The sequence below is a fragment of the Chrysochloris asiatica genome, unplaced genomic scaffold, assembly GCF_000296735.1.
Source record: "Chrysochloris asiatica unplaced genomic scaffold, ChrAsi1.0 scaffold00113, whole genome shotgun sequence".
Lineage (NCBI taxonomy): Eukaryota > Metazoa > Chordata > Mammalia > Afrosoricida > Chrysochloridae > Chrysochloris > Chrysochloris asiatica.
The window spans coordinates 9,620,040-9,640,779 of record NW_006408631.1 but is presented as its reverse complement, the minus strand read 5'-3'; the positions used below and the strand labels follow the sequence as shown (position 1 = coordinate 9,640,779).

Genomic DNA, 20,740 nt, shown 5'->3' with positions numbered 1-20,740 from the left:
ATGCTAGTCCTGGTGTGGCACTGTAGGATAAGCACTTGATCTCAAGGTCAGTTTGAACTGCAAGGCTGGTAGTTCAAATTTACCAGCCATTCCTTGAAAACCCTTTACATGGTCACTATGAGTTAAAACAACTCAACAGCACTTAAAAACAAAAACATTGTTGCTAGGGACTGTTCTCAAGGCATTTTGTATGCTATATTTCAGTTTTTATTAAATTGCCTTGATTGTATATTTGTCTCCTTTTAATTGTAGCTTTGAGAAGTGGATGATGTTATCTGGTTCACTGATGTGTATCCAGTGCCAGCCATTTTGGCTTGACACGTAGTTTTTGTTGTTAAGTGTTGTCGAATCAGTTCTGACTCACAGAGACCCTCTAGAGGGTTTCAGAGGCTGTATATCTTCTCGGGAGCAGAAAGCCCCATCTTTCTCCCATGGAGCAGCTAGTGGGACTGTCAACAAACTGACGACCTTGTGGTACATAGTAGGTGCTCAATAATTGTCAAAGAAATCATGTCAAATTAGACTACATATACGTTCACACATATATGTATTTGTATAAGCCTTTAAAATATAACTACCTTTTGATAGATATTATAGAGGATATGAAAGTAGCACCATCTACTTAGTATGTACCACCACACACTTAGCAGAATTCTCAGTCATATCTTGTACATACCAGAGGACACTTGCAGTTATATATCTGAACTCTGATTGTTATCAGGGGCTATATTATTTTTGCTTCAAAAATAACTGAAATGAAGTTATTTTACAGGTATTGGTCTGCCAGCCTTCTAAAAGTGCCTTCAGGTTCTAGAAGATCTTTCTGCTACACAGGTTTAGCAAGAAAAATGTTCTTATTGTTCCCATAAGCTTAAGATACTCATTTCAGAAGAGAAATATGGTTAAAACAATGTTGGTTACTCTCACAGAGCCACAAGTGTTTTGGGGACAAGTCGCCAGTGTGATCAATCCCCTTTTGAGAAGGTACAAGACAAGGGTCCTACGCACCCTAAATTAATGCGTTCCACATTGGACTGGATGCTATCTGGGATGGAGGTCAGGTACCGGAATGTGCAGTGTACCTCTGTAGGCACATAACAGGTGCAGCGGCGAGGACAGGCCTGGCTGCCAGGGATGGCCATCAGGCAAATGGTAGCTAAGGAGACCATCCAGCGTGCTCCTATGCTTTTCACCTTCATCCTGAAACAACATCACATCTTTAAATTACAAATTACAAGTTAAGCATAGGGCCCATGCCACCAAATACATCAACTCTGGGCATCTGGAAACTTACCTTAGGGGCTATAAGTGGCCAATTTCATTCACACCTTTTGTGGTAAAATTTACTTTTAACGAAACTATAGTGTGTGCTGGCCTCACTTTGAGTTTTGTGATCAAGTGGACTATTGACGGTTATAAAAATTTCCCTATAGCTTCTCACTTCCCAATGAAAAGCTACAAGCATTATTACTTAGGGATTCATTAAAAAGGGAGGCTGGCGATCATAATGAAGATATTATGACAATTGAAACACATATGGGTTAGTTTCTTGTTCTTGCATTAGTTCCTTTAGATTAACTTTTGAAAAAAGTTATACATAAAAATAATACATGCACATTGTAGAAAATTTAGAAACTGCATATAAAAATAAAAAAGGAAAAACTAATCCCACAGCACAGAATAAATCATTAACATTTTACTGTATTCCTTCCAGCCTTTTAAGTGTATATATGATTTGCCTATGATAATTAATTTTATAATACCTTTTTCTCATTTAATGTATAATGTGCATCCCATTTTATTACACACTGTTCAAAAGCATTTTATATAAGACTGAATAAATCTATTTCTAATGTGTCATTAAGAGTTTACCAAAAAAGACACATTGGATACTTCACTGCCAAATAATGACCACAAGCAACAATAACTGACCCACTGTGAGGGCTTGAGTCTTGGCCGCAGAAGCCATGCTGGCTCCTTGCAGGCATGATGCTGTCACTTCTTGCTCTGCCTCTTCCCTCAATCCCTGCTGTTCCTCTTCAAGTCTCCCACCAGGATGGGAGAGCAAACCAGGAAAGAAACATGCACAGCTCGTCAGAAAAATGCTATCTGTTGCCCACATGTGGGACAAACCCAGGGATCAAATCTGATTCCCCTCTAAAATTCAAAACATTCATGGGTGGCAATAAAATTTTTACTGTATATTTTCTCAGATGAATGCCCATGATTTATTCATCTTAATGCAATCTGGAAAGAATTTTTTCTTATAGATTCTACCAGCAATGGTCATTTTAGCTATAAGCTACACTAGAAATAACACAGATGCATGCATTTTGAGATGGATATAAAATGAGTAAAATTATTACTAGAATATTTACTTCAAATTAAAATTTAATGAAGGATCCATCACACAGCCATTGACCATTGTAACAATAATTTTTAGTCACAATAATTTTAAGAAAACTTTGTATGACTGGAAACAACATCCTCACTTATTAAATAAACAAAGAAAGCAATAGTAGCAGGAAAGTGGTATTTTTGTTTAGTTAGAAAATAGAAGTTCTGGGTGTATCCCATCAAGGGTTAATCAAAAGAGAATCAAAATCATAAAAGAACATACAGATCTGTGGATTCACACATAGAGTAAAACAGATAGGAATTTGACAATACCTGAGCTCTTCTTTGCTGAATCTTCTTCTAAAGTTGGCAAAGACCAAAAATTGTCACAGAAAATGCATAACTGTATCCATATCAGAGTGAGGAAAAATTCTTTGCTCCCAAAGTGAGCAAGTGGCTTAGTTTAAAAAAAAAAAAATTATATATATATATATAATTGTTTCTTTTTGCTTTGGCTTTAGGCTCAAGGAAAGTAGTTTTCAAAGGGACTCGGAGGCTCCTCCAAAACTTCAGAGGACAATAACCCTTGCCCACGTAAACAAGAATGTTCATGTATGACTGTCGTTGTCAGAGAAACAAAAGACAACATGGAAGTTTGTTCTCATTTCTCTTCTTCCTAAATAGTGTGCTTTACTTCTCAAAGTTGTCATTTAAATAGGACTATTTCTATCACTCCATTTTGTCCCACCCATCCATGGATTTTTTTTCCCTCAAATTGTGTTTTTTTTTGGACATATCTCCGTGTGCCCACAGTAACGGTCTTGGCTTACTGATTTTTTTTTTTTTTTTGCTCACTGTCTTTTGCTGACACGAGTCACTGCTTCCGTGCGTCTCTCCACCCTGCCCTCCTTCCACCTCCCTTCCCCGCAAAGACTCCGCAGTGGGACTCACTTCATTCCCACGCCGAACCCCTCGCACCAAGCGCCCAGTCCGGTCTCTTTCCAGGAAAGGATTGGCGGAGCCGTTCACCTCTTCGTCCGCAGACCAATGGACTGGTGCCGCCCGCCGTGTCCCAAAAGCCCAGGGATGGAGGGCGGGCTGACGATGATTTACGTGTCTGGGGGACTTGGCGGGGCCCCAGTGCGTACAGATAATAAATGAACACCGAGTTCCCTTTTATCTTTGAGGATGAAGCTCGGACGCTAATTCCCGGGATTTCTCCAAGAATGCTTGGACTGGGTGGGCAGGGCAGTTTCAGTGGCAGCACATTCTGCTCTGCTTGTTGACAGATGAACTCCTGGTTTAAGGGCTTTATTTTATTTTATTTTTTTTTTTTGGGGGGGGAACCTCCATAATCTCCTCCAGGTACTTATGATTCTATGGCTTCCCCAAGATCAGTTTTAAGACTGAGAATTAATAATGATGATTACCTGCAGTTCCTTTTTGTGGGGGTGCGGGTAATTAAAGAAACTCTTTTTGTGAAAGGGATTTTCAGAGAGCCAGATTATTTCTGCTTGGGCTGTATTCCCCTTCCTCAGACCCATTCTGGTTGTCAAGAGGCAGAACTGTTCATGAAGCTCTTCTAGTCATCCAGATAATATGTAATGGTTCTTTCTTGAAGTTCTAGTGTATTGCTGTAGGATAAGCAATAGACTAAAAGGTTGCTGTCTCAAATTCACCAGCTGCTCCTTTGAAACCGTTTGCAGGGTCGCTATGATTTGGAACGGACTCAACGTAACATAAAAACAATAACTGCAATTTTACACAGGGCTTCCAACATTTTGACTCATAGTAAAAATTACTTGTTTCACTCCAAGGTACACTTAAAGGTGTCTGGCTTACTTTTGAAAGGCTTTCGATTGTTTGAATCATACATGCTATGGACTGCATTGCAGAATTTACTTTTTTGAGTTATTAACCCAAAGATGGTCGGTTTGAACCCACCAAAGTAGAAAGTCTGGTTCTCTAAAGATTACAACTAAGAAAGGTCTATATTGTTGTTAAGCACTGTGGAATCTGTTCCAACTAATAGTATAGGGTTTCAGAGGAATAGGGAATGGGGGGAGAACCAACCTTGAAGTTAGCAATCCAGTGCTTATCGTACAGTACCACACCAAGATTTCAAGCAAGAGCTATGTATTGTTGTTGTTGTTGTTGTCAGGTGCCATCGAGTCGGAACCGACTCATAGCGACTCCATGCACAGCAGAACGAAACAATGTTCGATCCTGGGCCAACCTCACCACCGCTGCCACCCCCGAGTCCATCAATGATGCCACCTGGCCGATCCATCTCGTTGGAGGTCTTCCTCTTTTTCTCTGACCCTCCACCCTACCCAGCATGACATCCTTCTCCAACGATTGTTTCCTCCGGACTACATGTCCAAAGTAGGAGAGACGAAGCTTAGCCATCCTGGCCTCCAAGGAGCACTCTGGCTGCACTTCTTCCAAAACAGATCTATTGGTTCTTTTGGCAGTCCATGGCACCCTCAGTATTCTCCTCCAACACCACAACTCAAAGGCATCAATTCTTCTACGATCCTCTTTATTCACTGTCCAGCTTTCGCATCCATATGAGGCTATTGAAAACACAATGGCCTGGGTCAGGCGCACCCTAGTCCTCAAGCTGACATCTCTGCTCTTCAATACTTTAAAAAGTTCCTGTGCAGCAGATTTGCCCAGTGCAATACGTCGTCTGATCTCTTGACTGCTACTTCCGCGAGTGTTGATAGTTGATCCAAGAAGAATGAAGTCCTTGACAACTTCAATCCTTTCTCCATTGATAAGAATGTTGTTTATTGGTCCAGTGGTGAGGATTTTTGTTTTCTTGACATTGAGATGCAATCCATATCGAAGGCTGTGCTCTTTAATCTTCATAAGTAAATATTTCAAGTCCTCTTCACTTTCAGCGATCAAGGTTGTATCATCTGCATATCGCAGGTTGTTAATGAGTCTTCCTCCAATCCTGATGCCACGTTTTTCTTCATAGAACCCAGCTTCTCGTATTATTTGCTCAGCATACAGAGCTATGTATGGTGCAGTTCTATTCCATAGGACATGGGTTTGCCAGCTGTAAATAGAAATCTACTCATCAACAATGAATTTCTGTTTTGGTTTTGGTTAAGGTATATATAGGTATTGAGAATTTGGAGAGAATGGCTTAAGGCAATGGTTCTCAAAATGTGTTCCTAGGATCAGCAGAATTAGATTTGATTGAGCTATTTTTCTTGAGTGCCATTGACTCAGTTTGATTCATGGTAACCTCATGTAACAGAGTAAAACTGTCTCAAAGAGTTTACTTGACTGTAATCTTTATGGAAGCAGCTCAGCAGGTCTTTGTCCATTGAACCTGTTGAGTGGGTCCAACTGCTAACCCTTGGGAAATTCCTTGGAAATTTGTTAAAAATACAGCTTCTCAAACTGCACCCTAGACCTACTGACTTAGAAACTCGAAGAGTAGACTTACAGATATGTGTTTTAACAAGTCTTCTAGGAATTTTTTGTTGTTGTTGTTAGGTGCCATTGAGTTGGTACCAACTCATAGTGACTCTATACACAACAGAATGAAGCACTGTCTGGTTCTGCACCAACCTCACAATCATTGCCACTCCTTAATGCATTGCTGCTGCCACTGTGCCAATCCATCTCATTAGACGTCTTCCTCCTTTTCTCTGACCCTCCATTTTACCAAACATGATGTCCTTCTCCAGTGACTGGTCCCTCCTGAAAATATGTCCAAAGTATGAAAGATGAGACGTCTGACCATTCTGGCTTCCAACGAGTTGTACTTCTTCCAACACAGACCTGTTCTTTTGGCAGTCCACGGTGCTTTCAATATTCTCCTCCAACACTAATGCATCAATTCTTCTATAGGCTTCCTTATTCACTGTCAACTTTCACATGCATATGAGATTATTGAAATACCATGGCTTTGGTCAGGTGCATCTTAATCCTCAAACTGATATCTTTGCTCTTCAACACTTCAAAGAGGTCTTGTGAAGCAGAATTGCCTAATGCAAAATGCTGTTTGATTTCTTGACTGCTGCTTCCTTAAGTATTGATGGTGGATCCAGGCAAAATGAAGTCTTTGACACTTCAATCTTTTCTCTATTTATATGGATGTTGTTAATTGGTCCAGTGGAGAGGATTCTTGTTTGCCTTACATTGAGATGAAACTGGTACTGAAGGTTTTGATCTTTATTGATTAAGTATTTTAAGTCCTCTTCACTTTCAGCAAGCAAGATTGAACCATCTGCATTTTGCTGGTTGTAAATGAGTCTTCCTCAAATCCTGATGCCATGTTTTCCTTCCTACAATCCAGCTTCTCAGAGTATTTGCTCAGCATGCAGATTGAACAAGTACGGTGAAAGAATACAACCCTTTCACACAAATTTCCTAATTTTAAACCATTCAGTGTTCCCTTGTTCTGTTCGAACAGCTGTGTCTTGGTTTGTGTACAGAGTCCTCATGAGCACACTCACATGTTCCAGAACACTCATTCTGCACAATGTTGTCCACAGCTTGTCATGATCCACACAATCGAAAGCCATTTCATAAACAACTAAAATTTGAGAGTCCTGGTGTGCCGTTGTAGGAAAAACGCTGGACTCTACGGTCAGTTTAAACTCCAAGATCAGCTATTCAAATTTACCAGCCACTCCTTGGAAACCCTGTACAGGGTCACTGTGAGTTGGAACCAACCTAACAGCACTTAACAACAATAACAAAGTTTGAGAACTGCTTCATTTGGGGAAATAACTTCTTATAATGGCAGCAGCTTGTGTTTATTGAGAGTTTACTGTGTGGCAAGTATATTAAAGTGTTATACACACTTTGCAAATTATATAGCTCATTTAAAATTCACAACAACACAAAAAAACTAGTAAGAAAGTACTCATGCCATTCTCATTTTACAGGTGAGACACAGAAACATAAGTAACTCATTCCAGGTCGTGCAGCTAGTAAGTAGAAAAGCCAAAGTTGACTCAAAATGCAGGCAGTCTGGATTTAAAGTCTGAATTTAACCACAAAGATGTGGCTGGCCGACTTAGCCAAACATTGGGAACATCCCATATTCAGTGGCTAAGCATTCAAGTGATTTACAATTAGTAATAAGTAAGTTGGTTTCCATGGTAAAATTATAGAATCAGGGACTCAGAGTTAGAAGTAACTCTAGAAGTATATATGATATGAACATTGTCTTTGGTCATGCAGCGCTGACATGGCTCTTTAAGTTAAAAATTCATATATGATATCCAATCTTGGACATTTGGTATATAAATATGGTATAATTTGTAGGGTTTTGATATCCATAGTTTGTCTTTCTCCCAAAGTTCCCTAGTGTCAACCTCATGGCTTCATATTCTTTAGTCAATTTCCAACTAAGATCTGGATTTCCAAACTCTCAACAGGGAGGAACCACAGAAAGTAGACTCTGTTACAGTGTTATATTCTTTGTGTTCCCAAGATGTTTACCCAGGGTCATTTTCTTACCATCAATTTCAAAGAGAACTTGTATGGGCATTTTTGTGTGTCTTAAGACTTCTTATGAGAGGAACTTCTAAAATTGCTTTGTGTCAGAGTTTTTCATCTGTTTTCAACTTTTTATTTTATTTGCCAGAATTAGAAATTTGAAAGGCATGTTGGGACTACTTTTAATTCAACTTTTTCTGTATAATAATGAGAATAATGTCAATAACTGCTTTTATGTTTAGAATGTGTATTTAACAAAGGCTTTATATAATATCCTAAGTCACAAATATTTTATGATACTATGATGAATATACTAAAATTATACTCATTTTTTAGGTGAAGAATAAAGAATGTTAAATAACTCAGAAGCATAATAAAAAACTAAATTGATTTTTAAACTATAAAGCCCATACTCTTAAGTTCTATATTACTTGACCTCCTCTTGCTTCTATGTATAGCTACGTTATTGTAAAATCTGTAAACATGTCAGCATACAGTATTTCTAGGATATCCTTTGTCCCTTTTAACCATAGAGTGCAATTTGTTTCTACAGATTCTTATAGTTTAAGAATCACTTTCATATTTAATGTACCTTCATCTAATGCTTATTTGAGATATGTGTTATTTGATTATCCCTTTTGTTACTCTTGGGATATATATTTCCCCCTAATATTTTGGCCTTTCAGTTTTCCTGGAAATCTGCTATCTCAGTTGTAGTCCATGTTGTTGTTAAGTGCTATCAAGTCAGTTCTGCTCATATGACCCTGTGCATGATAGAATGAAATGCTGCCCAGTTCTATACCATCTCACAGTTGTTATGTTTGAGACCATTACTGCTGCCACTGTGTCAATCCATTCCATCAGGAGACTTCCTCTTTTTCACAGGGCCTCCACTTTACCAAGCATGATATTCTTTTCTAGGTTCTAGTGCCTCTTGATAATGTGTCTAAAGTATATGAGACAAAGTCTCACCATCCTCACCTCCAAGGAGCATTCTGTCTGAAGATTTGTTTGTTCTTTAGGTAGTCCATGGCACTTTGAATATTCTTTACCAAAACCATAATTCAAATGAATTGATTCTTCTGACATCTTCCTTATTCATTATCCAGCATTCCCATGCAGTAGGCGATTGAAAATATAGCTTGGGTCAAGCATACTTTAGTTCGTAAAGTGACATCTTTGCTCTTTAGCACTTCAAGGAGGCCTTTTACAGCCACTTTGCCTAATGCAATATGTCATATTAATTCCTGACTGCTGCTTTTATGAGTGTTGATTGTAGATCCAAGTATAATGAAGTCTTTGACAACTTCAATCTTTTCTCTATTTATCATGATGCTATTTACTGGTCCAGTGGTGAGGATTTTTGTTTTCTTTACACTGAGTTGCAGTTAATACTGAAGACTGCAGTCTTTTATCTTCATCAGTAAATACTTCAAGTCTTCTTCACTTCTTGCAAGTAAGATTGTTCATCTGCTTATTATAGGTTGTTAATGAGTCTTCCCCTAATCCTGATGCCACATTCTTCTACATATAATTCAGCTTCTTAAATTATTTGCTCAGAATACAGACTGAATAAGTATAATAAAAGAATGAATGTGAAGTAACAATCCTCACCCGATCAATCCTACCACCAGAGTTTGCTTGGAATATATGAGTCCCATATAATTGTATCAAGATCCTTATCACCTGAAATTTTTTTTCCACTTTGATTTCAGTATGATTTCCATTCCTCAAATGCATGGTATCAATAAAAAATTCAAAACAGAAAATAATTCTACTTTAGTTTAATAACTCCATTTTATAGTGAAAGAAGTTGAGACTAAGTATATGATTTGTCAAGGCCTCACAGGTGGCATAGAAACTCTCAGTCACCTGAATCCCAAATTCAAGGCTCCTGACTATGATCATTCATCTACACTTTCACTATGGTTTGACATTTTAATAGTCTCCCACTGTAATCAACTTGATCCTAACTTTTGGTGATGCCATGTGTGTCAGAGTAGAATTGTGCTACATACAGTTTTCAAGGTGTGACCTTTTTAAAGCAGATAGCTAAGTCTTTCTTCTGAGACATCTCTCGGGTGTTTTAAATTGCCAACCTTTTGATTAGTAATCATATACGTTGTGCCAGCCAGGGATTTCTCATGTTCTACATGCCTACATCCATTCCCTTCACTAAACTCTTTCCCTAAACAACAACATCAGTAAATCCATAGCTATGATATGCTAGATCTAGTTTTCCTAATAAAGATGACAATAAATGTACAGCTTCTTCATGACCCCTGGGAAATGACACTTCCCCTTATCTCTATACTTTTGCTATTATCTGTTACCTTTTTTTTGTATTTGCACTGCATCTTATTTCTCATCCATAACACATCAACCATGCCTCCCCACTCTCCCACTCCCAAATCAGAGTGTTTAACAGCAACAAATCATATTTCTTCTAACAATCATAACATCCTATGTGTTCTAAAACTCACTTATATACATGCCAATAGACAAATAGTTGCCCAAACCATTTTGTTCTTTTTTGTTAAGTGCCCTCAAGTCACTTCCAATATAACACCCTGAGTAAGGTTTCTGAGGAGCAGCTGTTAGATTTGATTGCTGACCTTGTGGTTAGCAGTCCAGTGTTTATTCTACAGCACAATACCAGGACCCATATCATTACATATTTGCTAGCCTGGCACAATCAAAACAAATTCTCAGCCCTGTAATTTACATATAATTAATCTATTAACTAAACCATCAAGTTATCAATTTACAGTCTGTATCAGAAGTGAAAGAGACAGAAAAACTTGGCCTCTCCTTCTAAGAAGTAATAGCCTAGTGGAATTGGTGGTAGTGCCCTGAAGAGAAATAATGCAGAGAAAGGAGATACACTTTCGTCTTGTTTACTGACTGCCTTGGTACTTAACAGATCCCATTTTATAACAATAGTAAAAAATCTGACTATTTAACACATTAATGATGCATATCTGTCAACCAATGCCAAGATCCCTTTTGGGATCCCTGACAAGCAGTCCCCATGTATGCGTTGAAAAGAAGCTCGTATTGAAAAGTATTTCACTGCTCAGGAGGGGAGAGGGGATGTGGTCTCCTCTAGCTGGCAAGGTGCTGGGTGGATGAAATGGTGGGATACTAGAGCGGAGCAGACAGGGACAGGTCATTGCCTCCAGGGCTGTGGCCAAGGCAGTAGCAGCTGGTGTCCTAAAGGCAGGGTCATTTTCTGGGCTAGAGAGGAAGTAGGACCCTGGGATCTGGCCCCAAGTCTCATCCCATTGGGACAAAAGGGCTAGGCCAAAACATAATCAGAAGGAGTCCTGAAATGGGGCACTCAGATGCCTGGGTCTGCAGGACCCCATATCAGCTGACTGGCACCTGTGCAGTTCCTTATAATCCTGGATGTCTTCTCTTGAATAGGCATAGGTGAGGGCTGGACAGGCTACCTGGATGGGTTGCAATCAGCAAGGAAGTGGCCAGTAACAGCTTCAGTTTAAGGTCAAGGACAGAGGCCAGATGTGGCTGTCATGGTCTCCAAGGATCATATATTGTCATGGAGACAGAGGATATTTCCAATGAGAGCCAGGTCATGTTGGAACGAGGGGTGACTGGGAACTCAGCTGGCAGCATACATGTCCCCTGTGGCACAGAAGCCCTCCTACCCACTGACCAGGAGCTCCTGCACTTGACAAAGTCACCAAAGGCATTTAGAGATGATAAGGGGATGAGCTGGGATGACCCATCCTGAAATACAGTGTTTGCAGTAGAGAGGGGGCCCCTAGAAGATAGTGAATGAAGGGCATGGTACTTGAGATACCCTGGTTCTGGAAGACGGGGTGGCTCTCCCCAACAGGTAGTGTTGAGGGGCCAAGCTTTCTTGAGCTGCTGTGGGGGAAAGGGAAGTCATGGTGGCAGGTGACCTCAGTATGGGGTTAGTGAGTGAGGTGATGTGGCCATGCTTCATTTTCTCTAAATGCTGATTTTCAAATAACAGCCTGTTCTTTGGAACATAAGCATGTTGATACATGAAGACTGGATGCAGAAATAAATCAAACATTTACATATCAATCAACCACAGTCAAATGACAGACTCTGATGCATTTACATATCAATCAGTAATTAGTATTCCAGACCCCTCATGAGACCCTGAATGAATACTATTTGGAAATATCAGGGAGCAACTTGAAGCAAATGTATGGACCTCTTATGAACTATGGGAGACAAGTTACAGAAAATAGAAAAACTGTTTAGAAAGTAATTGTAACAATTCAGAGTCAGGATGGGGGAGTCCTTATGTGGTGCTGTAGGATAAGCACTGGACTGCAAAGTCAGTTTGAACAGCAAGGTTAGCAGTTCAAACGCACCAGCCGCTCCTTGGAAACCCCATATAGAGTTGCTATGAGTCAGAACTAACACGATGACACTTAACAACAACAGCAATAAGGTAAAGAGGCATTTGGAACCAGCTATAAAGAGGTTTTTAGGAACTGCAACAGTTAAGGATTCTTACGGGAAATGAAGAGAAACAGGAATAATGGAGACATTTCACATATTTAATAGATGATTCCCAAGGATCATGGAAAACATATGGGAACAGATAAAAATGATAGCCTTGCATAGACACAGACCTGAGAGCAGAACAAGGCAGAGGTAATACCATAAAAACAAAATAATCACAGTTGTCAACAGTTTAGAAATAGATGCTTGGAAGATGGTACTAATGAACTTCATATTCTACTACTGTCGCTGCAAATGCTACATGTTGCTTTGGTTACAGGTATTGTATCACAGATTATCATTGGCATGTTGTTGTTGTGAAGTGCTATCGAGTCTGTTCCAACCCATATTGACCCTGTATAGGGTTTCTGAGGAGCAGCTGGTGAGCTTAAACCACAGAACTTGCAGTTCTAATGGCTTTACAGTCTGACATATTAACCCACAGTACCACACCAAATCTGTAGAATTCACCATAATTTCTTAAATATGGATAAGAAATAGTTATAAGATATCTAGGAACTCCTCGAGTCTCTTTAGGATAAAGTCTTAGAGGATGTTCAAAGGTGAATGTTTTATGTGCAGAGAGGTATAATATAGAGAGAATTTTATGAGCATTTTCTAAAAGGAAGCAGAGTGTGAGCTGGAGCTGTATGCACACGTGGAGGGCCCCCGTGTACTATAGCCATCTGAGAAGCTGAGTTTAGAGAGTAAACAGCTTATGGTGGTTTCTGAGGTCAGCCACTCAGGAAGAGGAGTGAAGGGATCCAAACCTAAAATTATATGTAGAACATACACAGTGTCTGAGTAGGTCATGGGCCACCACATGAAGTCTTCCACACTACTGAAGTATTCTGGGGTGCTGAATTTTAGAGAAAAATACTTTGTTGTCCTGACACATGCTGTAAGAATTTTAGATACGATGCTGTCATTGTCAAACAATACTTTAAAGTTTTATTTTTTAAAGTCAATAACACTACTTCTTACTTTCTTACCTTTCCTCAGTACTCCTTTTTTTGATCTCAGTTTATGTCTTTGGTTTAATCCTATATTTTATTAGATTCTTGCTCATTTTTCATTAATACCAAAAGGAAACCTACTAGCATCTCGTAGGGACAAAGATGAGGCTGTCTGCTCCAGTAAAGATTTACAATCTCAGAAAACCTATGACCCAGTTCTACTCTATCCTATAGAGTCACTATGTGTCAGAATCTATTCAATAGCAGCAGACTTAGTACTGTATATACGTGTTACCTGCCTATCAGTTTGTCCTACAGTGGTGGCTTGTTGCCGTGATGATGGAAGCTTTTCCACCAATATTTTAAATACCAGCAGAGCCAACCATGGTGGAGAGGTTTTAGTGCAGCTTCCAGATGAAGACAGACTAGGAAGGAGAGGCAGACTACTTCTGAGAGTTTTGCCATTGAAACCCTTCTGAATAGCAGTGGAATCTTGTCTGATACAGTGCTAGAAGATAAGCCTCTCAGGTGGGAAGGCACTAAATATACAAATGGGGAAAAGCTACCTCCTCAAAGTAGAGTTGATCTTAATGAGGTGAATGGAGCAAAGGTTTCAAGACCTTCATTTGTTGACGAGGCACTGTTCAAAATGAGAAGAAACAACTACAAACATCATTTAAGAACTGGAACATGGGAATGTACAAAGTAAGAATCAAGGAAAATTGAAAGTCATCAAAAATGAAATAGAACACAAAGCATTGTTGTTGTTGTTGTTAACTGTCATTGAGTCAGTTTCTACCCATAGCAATCATGTATAGGGTTTCCTAGGAGCACTTGGTGGATTTGAACCACCAAACTTGTGCTTAGCATTCTAGTGGTTACCCTATAGTATCACAAAACTGAAATGGATAGGGTATTGTCCATTTTGAAAAGAACAATAATAAAGTTTACTATATCAAGAATAGCAAATATAAGAGGAACGATGCTGCATTTATGGTCAAAAAGAGTATTTCAAGATCTATCTGTGAGTACAATGCTGTTTGTGATAGGATAATATCCATATGCCTACAATTAGTGCTAAGGAGCTCTGGTAGCGTAGTGGTTACGAATCAGGCTGCAAGCCTTAAGGCCAGCAGTTCGAAACTACCAGCCGCTCCGCGGGAAAAAGATGAGGCATTCTGCTCCCGTAAAGATTTACAGCCTTGGAAACCCTGTACAGGGTCGCTATGGGTCGGAACCTACTTGACGACACTTAAAAACAACAACAATTAGTGCTATTGTTATTCAAATTTATGGATCAAACACTAGAACCAAAGATGATGACACTGAAGAATTCTATCAGTTTCTTCAGTTTGAAATTGATCAAACAATACAATTAAGATGCATTGATAATTACAGGTGAATGAAATGCAAAAGTTGGGAAAAAGGATCAGTAATAGAAAATCCTTGTCTGTCAGTTTGTCATACTCTGGTGGCTTGCATGTTGCTGTGATTCTGAAAGCTATGACACCAGTATTTTAAATATCAGCATGGTCAATCATGGTGGACAGGTTTTAGATGAGGTTCCAGATGAAGACAGACTAGGAAGAAGGAGAGACTGACTACTTCCAAATATTTAGTCACTGAAAACCTTATGAATAGCACTGGAACACTGTCAGATAGTACCAGAATACTGACTATTGAAACATGATGAAGAGAACCAGGATATTGTCTGCCAGATATAGTGCCAAAAGATGAGCACCTCAGGTTGGAAGGCACTCAAAATAAGACTGGGGAAGAGCTTACTTCTCAAAGTAGAGTTGACTGTGATGATACGAATGGAGTAAAGCATTTAGACCTTTATTTGCTGATGGGGCACAATTCAAAATGAGGAGAAATAGCTGTAAACATCCATTAATAATCAGAACATAAAATGTACAAAGTATGAATCTAGGAAAACTGGAAATTGTCAAAAATGAAATGAAACACATAGATCTCAATATCCTAAGCATTGATGAGCTCAAATGGACGTATTGGCTATTTTGAATCTGATCTATGGGTCGGAACCGACTCGACAGCACTTAACAACAACAACAACAATCACAGGGTTTACTATGCTGGGCATGACAAATTGAAGAGGAATGGCATCACATTTATCTCAAAAAGAACATATCAAGATCTGCCTTGAAGTATAATGCTGCCTGTGAAAACATAATATCCATGCACCTATAAGGATGACCAGTTAATATCACTATTAATCAAATTTATGCACCAACCACTAACGCCAGTGATGATGAAATTGAAGAATTCTACCAACTTCTTCAGTCTGAAATGAATCAAACATGCAAACAAGATGTATTGATAATTACTGGTGATTGGAAAGCAAAGGTTGGAAACAAAGAGGAAGGATCAGTAGAAGATATGGCCTTGGTGTTAGAAATGTTGCTGGAGATCACATGATAGAATTTTGCAAGACTAATGACTTCTTCATTGCAAAATGCCTTTTTTTATACAACATAAAAGACAACTACACACATGGACCTCACCAGGTAAAATACACAGAAATCAAATTGACTATATCTGTGGAAAGGCACGGTGGAAAAGTCCCATCCAAAACAAGGCCAGGAACAGACTGTGGAACAGACTATCAATTGCTCATATGTAAGTTCAGGCTAAAGTGGAAGAAAATTAAAACAAGTCCACTAGAGCCAAAATACAACCTTGAACATGTCCCATCTGAATTTAGAGATCATCCAAGAACATATCCCACCTGAATTTCGATGCATTAAACACTAAACCCAAAGACCAGAAGAGTTTTCAAGAGGTTGTTTAGAGTCAAGAACATCATACAGGAAGAAAGCAAAAGGTCATTAAAAATACAAGAAAGATGGAAAAGACAAAAGATGTCAGAAGAGAGCCTCCAAAACTTGCTCTCCAGTGTAGAGATGCTAAAGGAAATGAAAGAAATGAGGAGGTAAAAGAGTTGAATAGAAAATTTCCAAGAACAACTCGAGAAGACAAAGTCAAACATTATAACAAAGTGTGCAAAGACCAGGAGTCAGAAAACCATTAAGGAAGAACATGCTCAGTATTTCTGAAGCTGAGGGAACTGAAAAAAAAAAAAATTCAAGCCTCGACTTGAAATATTGAAGGATTCCATGGGCAAAATACTGAATGATGCAGAAAGTTATCAAATGAATGTGGAAGGAATGGAAGAACAAGGTAGATAAGGGCAGGTTTTCATGGGCTAAATGGGATAGAGGTAAATAGTGATGTATGCTCCAACATGGCAAAACAGGGTTCTGTGATACAGGGATTGAGACAGAGTAGGAATGGGAAAAGAGGGGAAATAATGTTAAGATGCTTGACTGTCTTATGAATATTGGTTTCCCTTGCTTACTATTGTAAAATAGACACTTTAGCAGAATAGAAATGAATACCGAAAACATGATTACAGAAAGCTTGTAAGCCGGTCTTCAGTCTATAACTATTTGTTATAGCTTATAGTTTAGCCTATAACCTAAAAGGGATTCTAGAACTTGCCCAGTGATATAGGCTTCTTGTGGAGCCTTTATAGTATATAGGACCTTAGGTGGAAACCTAAGCTCCATTCAGAACTTTCTGAGGTGGGGAATTCCCACTTGAAAGGACAAGCAGACCAATCTGGAGCAACTAGAGGAACAGAAGATATTTCTTGAAAAAAGAACAGAAGGAAAAGAATCCTAAACAAAAATGGCAGTCTGATTGGCTACTACAGGAACAAGCAAGTTGGTCACCAGGGAGCCATTAAAGCAAGCAATTAAGTCCTTTCAGGACAAACCCCCCTCCAAGCTTGAAACTCAAAAGGAACATGTGAGCAGGCATGTAAGCTTGCTTACATGTTGGTCTACTGGTGAGTAGAAGACAGGGAAAAGCAGCAATGAAGATATGGGTGGAGTCTGACCACGATCCGTAGACTTCCACTGAGCTGGAGATTAGAGAGAGAACAGGAAGGGCTGGTTGGTCTGAAGTGTGGTGAGACCTGGGGACTCCTTAGCCCATGGAGAAAAACATAGCCATGGAGGGCTAGAGCTGAGAATCAAGCATCCAGCTGATATGAAGTGAGGGGAGAAGCACAAGAACACCCAGACTTGTAGATAGTACCCATTTGACCTAGCTTTGATGGCTTGATGATCAAAACTCAACTAGAGGAAGATCAAACAAAAAAAATATTTTTGACAAAGGAAACAAGTGTAAATTGCTACAATTTGATGAGCTTGACCTATACTTATGGATGTAGTAGCTCAAAATACCAACTGAGAGGGAAGGAGTATTCACATCAAGGATCAAGCCTATCCCCTCTGTATAAAGGGCTGATAGGGATGGGCATCTTAGACATTGGCTACCTAAAATGGCAGGGTGGTGGGGGGGGGAGAGCTATAAAGGCATGAAGTGACTGCCTTATAAGTTTTCAAGAGTCAGAGTGTATAGGGGAAGGTAGAATCCCCACTGAATAGTTTTCATCTTATCTGGACGGGTCTGGTGAAAGGAGATGGGGTTATCCCCATCTTATGATTTGATAGTAATTATTATTGTGATTAATTGCAACTGTCATAATTGTAAAGGCAGAAATTTTGTAACAAAAAAAGGGAGTGGTTGATCTTGCAGTCCAGGAACAGAGGACCCTAAGACCATCAAGGGAGAGGATCATCTGTGGAATGTGGGACTCTTTCCAGAGAAGCAGCGCCATCAGAGATGGAGGCAAAGATGAGGACATGGAGAGATAGGGCTGCTAAGGACTCATGGAACGAGAAAGGCTTTGTGTTGGTGTCCAGGAAGCAGGCTTGCAGAATATGACTTTGGGTTGTTTAAATGATTATATATTCTTAAGTGTTTTTGTGTGTATCCTGCCCCTCAAAAACAACAACAGCAACAACCAGAAGGAATAGAAGCAAATACTGTTGAATGATGATGCATGGAAGAGATTATAATCATTGCAATGAAATGATTAGTGTAAAACTGATGTTCTCCCATGTAAACTGTCACTCAATTCACAATAAAAACTGAAGCAACAAAAAGAAAGTGGAAGGAATGCATAGTCACTGTACCAAAAAGAAATGATCAATGTCCAACCATTTCAAGAGGCAGCATATAAGCAAGAGCCAATGATACTGAATGAAGAAGCCCAAGGTACACTGAAGGCATTGGCAAAGAATAAGGCTAGAGGAATTGATAGAATACAAATCTAAATATTTTAATAAACTGATGAAACACTCACTGGAGGCACTCATTCATCTATGCCAAGAAACTTGGGAGAAGGCTACCTGGCCAACTGACTGGAAGAGATCCATATTTGTGCCCATACCAAAGAAAGGTGACCCAATGGAATGAGGATGCCATCAGACAATATCTTTAATATCTCATACAAGTAAAATTTTGTGAAAGATAATTTAAAAAAACTGCAAAGGTACGTTGACAGAGAACTACCAGAGTTCCAAGCCAGATTCAGACATGAGCGTGGGATGAGGGATGTCATTGCTGATGTCAGATGGATCTTGGCTGAAAGGAGAGAATACCAGAAAGATGTTTACCTGTGCTTTACTGACTTGATGGTACCTAAAAACAACAATTTGGAAAATATGATCTTGGTGATAGAAACAATGCTGGAGAACCTTTGATAAAATTTTGTAAGACTAGCAATTTATTAATTGCAAGTACATTTTTTCAACAATATAAATAGTGACCTACACATGGACTGTGCCAAATGTATCAAATTGACTACATCTGTGGTAAAAGGCAACAGAGAAGCTCTATATCATCAACGAAAACTAGGCTAGGGTCTAGTGTGGAACTGACCATCAGTCATTCACATTCAAGGTCAATCTGAGGCTGAAGCAAATGAAAACCAGTCCATGAGAGCCCAAATATAAACTTGAGTATGTCTGCCAGAACTTAGAGACCATCTCAAAAACCAGAGGAGTTTTGGGATGATATAAAAAACATCAGCCAAGAAGAAAGCAAAAGATCATTAAAAAGGCAGGAAAGAAAGAAAAGATTAAAATGGATGTCAGAAGAAACTCTGAAACTTACCTTAAAGTGTATAGTAACTAAAGCAACTGGAAGAAATTATTATTTTTAAAAAGCTGCACAGAAAATTTTAGAGGGCAGCTAGAGAAGACAAGGTAAAGTATTATAATGAAATGTGTAAAGATTTGACATTAGAAACCCAAAAGGGAAGAACATACTCAATATTTCTCAAGCTCAAAGAACTGATAAAAAATGCATGCCTCTGGTTGCAACATTGAAAAATTCTATGAGTAAAGTATTTAATCATGCAGGAATCATGAAAAGAAGATGAAAGGAATACACAGTCATTGACAAAAAATATTTGGTCATTGTTCCATCATTTCAAGGGGTAGCATATGATCAAGAACTGATGGTATTGAAGGAAGAAGTCCAAACTGTACTGAAGACATTGGCAAAAAACAAGGTTTAAAGAATTGATAAGGAGCTCTGGTAGCATACCAGTTATGAATTGGGCTGCTAATCTCACGGTCAGCAGTTCGAAACTACCAGCTGTTCCGCGGGAGAAAGATGAGGCTTTCTGCTCCCATAAAGATTTACAGCTGCGGACACCCTGTACAGGGTTGCTATGAGTCGGAACCGACTCTACGGCACATAACAACAGAAAACTTTATATAGACTATGAATTTATCAAATCATTTCTGATACTACTGTCATTTTTTTTTAGGTTTTGTTATTTGGCATGATCTGGCAGGCTGTTTTGGGGGTCTGGGAACGCTCTAAAAATGTCCCCACACAAATTAATGGTAATTGCTTCTTTGCTTTACACCATTTCAACTTATAAAAGTTTTCACAGGAACACTCTACTTTCAGACAGTGGGGGAAACCTGTATTGTATACTTTAACAAGAAGTCTAATAACATACCTTTTGCTTTTCGTTTTATTCTCTGTTCTCTCGCCTGAATTTCGTATTTGTCATCATAGTAGTTGATGAACGGAGATGTTGGAAATGTTTGATTAAACATTCGTCTTTCTGTACATTCCTGCAAATTGTATTTGAAATTATGATGTTCAAGATGTTATACTGTTCAACCTTTTTGCAAGATTCTGGATTTTACTTACAGATGAGATGAATCCAGACCACTGATACCTTACACTGGCATGCAGGTTGTGGACCTTGCTGGGAAGCTGGGAGGAGGGCTCTGCCCCTCGCCCCCCACTCCCAACCCCCGCACATCCATCCACATTATACGTTATTCTTTCAGGCTGAGATTTTCTTCCCTTACTTCTTTAACTATTACCAGCTTTCAGGGGCGGGTCCCAACAATACTTGCAGCATAGCTTCATTGTTGTCGTTAAGTGCCATCAAGTTGGTTCCGACTCATAGCGACCCTGTATAGTGTCTCTGAGGAGCGGCTGGAGGGTTTGAACTACCACCTTGTGGTTCAAATTGACCTTGAAGTCTAGTGCTTATCCTACAGCACCACACCAGG

At 39.2% G+C, this 20,740-nt stretch overlaps 1 protein-coding gene across 1 annotated transcript in view; it reads right to left on the bottom strand.

Moving 5' to 3' along the window:
- IGSF10 (immunoglobulin superfamily, member 10) overlaps positions 1–1,199 on the bottom strand; it is a 34,992-nt gene extending 33,793 nt beyond the window's left edge. Inside the window, exon 1 of the mRNA XM_006867977.1 lies at positions 1,009–1,199. Within this exon, the coding sequence (XP_006868039.1) occupies positions 1,009–1,199 (191 nt within the window). The remainder of the gene's footprint in view (positions 1–1,008) is intronic.
- Positions 1,200–20,740: the final 19,541 nt, after the last annotated feature.